The sequence below is a fragment of the Limulus polyphemus genome, unplaced genomic scaffold (genome assembly GCF_000517525.1).
Source record: "Limulus polyphemus unplaced genomic scaffold, Limulus_polyphemus-2.1.2 Scaffold3591, whole genome shotgun sequence".
In the NCBI taxonomy this organism is placed as follows: Eukaryota; Metazoa; Arthropoda; class Merostomata; order Xiphosura; family Limulidae; genus Limulus; species Limulus polyphemus.
This window is the reverse complement of record NW_013669201.1, coordinates 107893-111850: the sequence shown is the minus strand read 5'-3', so window position 1 is coordinate 111850 and position 3958 is coordinate 107893. Positions and strand designations below refer to the sequence as shown.

Sequence of the window (3958 nt, the reverse complement as noted above, 5' to 3'; positions counted from 1 at the left end):
ACGAGAGGTAGGTGTTCGTGTCTAATGAATGTTTTGTGATTGGAAATGATACTTTACATCTTAAGATATGTTTTTTTTAAACACAAGAGATAGGTGTTAACTTGGGTTTACACATAACTCTACCTTTACCCTATGTTATTACTTATGCCCAAGAAATAATATTAAATGTATATTGCACGCCATGATTGGATAAGTAATTTTATAATGAAAATTATATGTTGACAGTTGCATACAAGTTGTTTTATAAATATTATAATCAAATATCGTTTTCAGGCTAAGTTAATAATGCATATTAGCGTCACTGCAACCACACGCCTGTCTCTGAAGTTGTGTCCATCTGGTAATTTTCTTAGCAGTCGGTTTTAACAATCCAAATAACTTTATCAGCAGTTTATATGAATTGAATCCAGTGTAAAATATGATAATCTACAGATTAGTGGAGAATATCTAAAGATAATTTTTTTGCCCTTCATTCTGTCACTTGGAAAATTGTGAAATGATACATCTTTTGTGTATCTGGAGTCATTTTTTTCCACATAGGTGCATAAAAATGGTAAGCTACATGTTTGAGCATTTTAGTTAAGAGCCTCCCTTTGAAATCAATATGACCAACACATCAAAATAGTTTAAAATTAAAAGGTTATGTAGTAAATATATGCTCACTATAGGCTTTTTGCAAATACAAGTAAAATTGAAGCCTTGGTGTTTTTGTCAGAATTTTAGACCATCAGATCTTTTAAAAAAATTTTCCCCATTCAAAAAAGTAAATTTTTCTTTGAAAATTCACAAGACTTAAGTATTTGTGTTTATTTCAACATTTTGTTCTTCATGAGTTTATGTTCTTCTACAGGAAAGTTGTCTTCACAGTGTAACGCTACACCAAGAGCTATCTGCACTATGTAACTACTAGCATGTGTTTCTTCTAAGCTTTTTTTTATGGTAATATATTGTATTTTTGTTACAGTATGTACGCCTTTTTTCAACAATAGGCCTAACATAATGTCTTGTCCTAACAAAATTGAGCGTCAACTTGTCATTCATTTAACTAGTTGTCCTTGTGGACAACTCATATATATTTATGAAATTATGATTTTGGTTATTTACAAATATCTAAAGCAAGCAAGAAATATGATTGTGTAATTTTATTGTACTATCTTAATAATTATTCTAAATGTAAGGTTTACATGTTGACTTTAGAAAAAACGTTATTCAGCGTGTGCTGGATATTAGTCTTTATAAAGCATTCAACCCTAACGTCAAAAAATACCAACAATGCAAATTAACATAATTGTGCTTGTGGCTAGTTTCTGTACGATCTAACATTTTGTTAACGATACAATATTGAACCATACCATGTAGCGCCACCTAGCGGATACATGAAACATTACTTAGTTTCACATTAATTTCGTAAAATACTGTATTTTTGAACGTAATCTATCTCTCAGACAAAATAAACAACAACAATAATAAACTAACATTGAGGGTTATCAGAAAAGTCATAAGAATGTGATTTGGGCTTTCAATGTTCACAAATGTTTATGATTTAAGTAACAGAGATTTTTAAAACAATTTAATTTCTTTACTAGATCTGTTTTCTCTACATATGATACACTTAAAACAACTATTTGGCTAGAACTTTTCGAAACCCACAAAGTCTTCAAGTCTTCCAGGTATCAGGAATGCAAGAGATGAGCTGAAAAAATATTTAAAACAAACAGCTTAAATTTTATAAGCTGAAAGAAAAAAGCATTCAAATATATAAATCATTATAGATTGGCTGTCACATTTGTGATAATGCTTCTTCTGATAATCACTTTAACTTGAGACTATAATAATCTATTTTCAAACTAAATTGGCTGGTTTTATAACAAGCTACCCCATTATTTTTGGGGGTATGTTTTCAATTAAACATTAGTTCATCACTGTGGACTACAATAATTAAATTACAGAAGAAAACTCAGTGATTCTATAAATTTAGAAAAACAGATGCCTTTTGCTGAAAAATAACAAAATGATTATAAGTTTGAGACAAGGTATGCATATAGTAGATTCACTTCCAAAAATAACAATAGCCTTTTTGTTTATCATAAAGTGTTGATGATCTACATATCATGGTCAAGAATACCTCATAAACCACTGGGTACTTGAAAACAAAAATAGCTCAAGTTCTCTCTCACTTTTTATTTAAAAGTAGTAATACACACATTTAATATTCTACCTATGTGTTGGCAAAAGATGTCCTTGAATCAGAGAACTTTTAAATCATCACTTTTAATTGCATTTAACAATACAGTCACATTGGCAAACTAAAGTAGGGTAAATATTTTCTCTGCAGATATCTTAGTCAAACATACTCCAAACCTATGCTAACACTTGCAGGTATCTTAGTCAAACATACTCCAAACCCATGCTAACACTTGCAGGTATCTTAGTCAAACATACTCCAAACCTACGCTAACACTTGCAGGTATCTTAGTCAAACATACTCCAAACCTATGCTAACACTTGCAGGTATCTTAGTCATACATACTCCAAACCCATGCTAACACGTGCAGGTATCTTAGTCAAACATACTCCAAACCTACACTAACACGTGCAGGTATCTTAGTCAAACATACTCCAAACCTATGCTAACACTTGCATCTCATTACTAATCTGATTTCAGAGAAACAACATGAGGCATTCTGTAATACCTCTTAATGAAGTTTTAGAGACTTCACAAACAGATGCACGATCATCACCAGATGTAGGTGATGTTATATCTTAAATGTTCACAGATAATACTTATACTTGCTGGGTATCTTAAACATTCACAGATAACATTCTTTGGGTGTATTAAACCTTCAGAGATAATACTCACACTGTTTGTATCTTAAACCTTCAGAGATAATACTCACACTGTTTGTATGTTAAACCTTCAGAGATAATACTCACACTGTTTGTATTTTAAACCTTCAGAGATAATACTCACACTCTTTGGGTATCTTAAGTGGTTCTCCATCTGCAATTTTAACTTGATGCAACAAGTTTCTGTACCTGTATTTGACCAGAAGCACCTTGTCTTCTCCAAGACAGGGATCATAAAACCCAGCTAGATTACACTGTAAAGACAAGATACAGAAGTAATATATTTCATTAAGCTTTTCTTAACTGGATACTTAATTTGTAGTAATAATAATAATAAAAGGTTCATTTGAAATAGTCTCAATATTAAATTTCAGATATTGGATTAAAATTCCTTTGACTTGCTTTAAATCCTCTCATTTCTTCTTCTGTTTGACTTATTTATTCATTTCACCCCTCCCTTCCTTTTTTTGGGCTGACACTTGTCTTTGTGATCTCGGGAAGACTGTTAAAACTGAGGTTTTCTTCTTAATAACATTACCATGTACTACCTTACATATCCATGACTTCATTTAATAAACTTATGGTTGACATTATAATATATAAATCTGATGTTATTTATAGCCAGTATGTTTGAAACAAAATTCCAAATATCTGGACAGATATTAAAGTTGCACCTGCCTGAAATAGATTATAGTTGGTTTTGTGTGATGAAAGAAACAAAAGTTGTATTTACTGTTGAGGAAAACTTCCCTCACTAAATATTAATATACTTCATATGTCACTCAGACTTCCTAATATAATAAAAACAACCAACTATAATAATTTATTTCATAACTAGCTGGAGTATCCATCCCTTGGATGGAAATTATGTAAATTCATGTTTAATAATATGTTATTTGAAGACATGAAAAGTTGCTTCCCTTATATTGTAAAAAATGCTAAATCACCAATAGAAACTGGAAAACACAAAACTGAAAATTTGTATGTGCCCCCGCATGGACCTAATGAACCTTCGAACTAATTGTGGTGAAGATCCATCCGCACCCTGTGAAGTAGTTACATAGACACACAACAGACAGTACTATTATTGTATGTACCTCACATGGACCTA

The 3958-nt window shown here is 31.3% G+C and overlaps 1 protein-coding gene across 1 annotated transcript in view; it reads right to left on the bottom strand.

Annotated features, from left to right (window-relative positions):
* Positions 1-1555: 1555 nt before the first annotated feature.
* Positions 1556-3958, bottom strand: part of LOC106469648 (dnaJ homolog subfamily C member 11-like) — a 21943-nt gene continuing 19540 nt past the window's right edge. Inside the window, exons 13-14 of the mRNA XM_022398225.1 lie at positions 2935-3140; positions 1556-1693 (exon numbers count right to left, since the gene is read on the bottom strand). Of these exons, the coding sequence (XP_022253933.1) occupies positions 2955-3140 (186 nt within the window). The 3' untranslated portion in view covers positions 1556-1693; positions 2935-2954. The remainder of the gene's footprint in view (positions 1694-2934; positions 3141-3958) is intronic.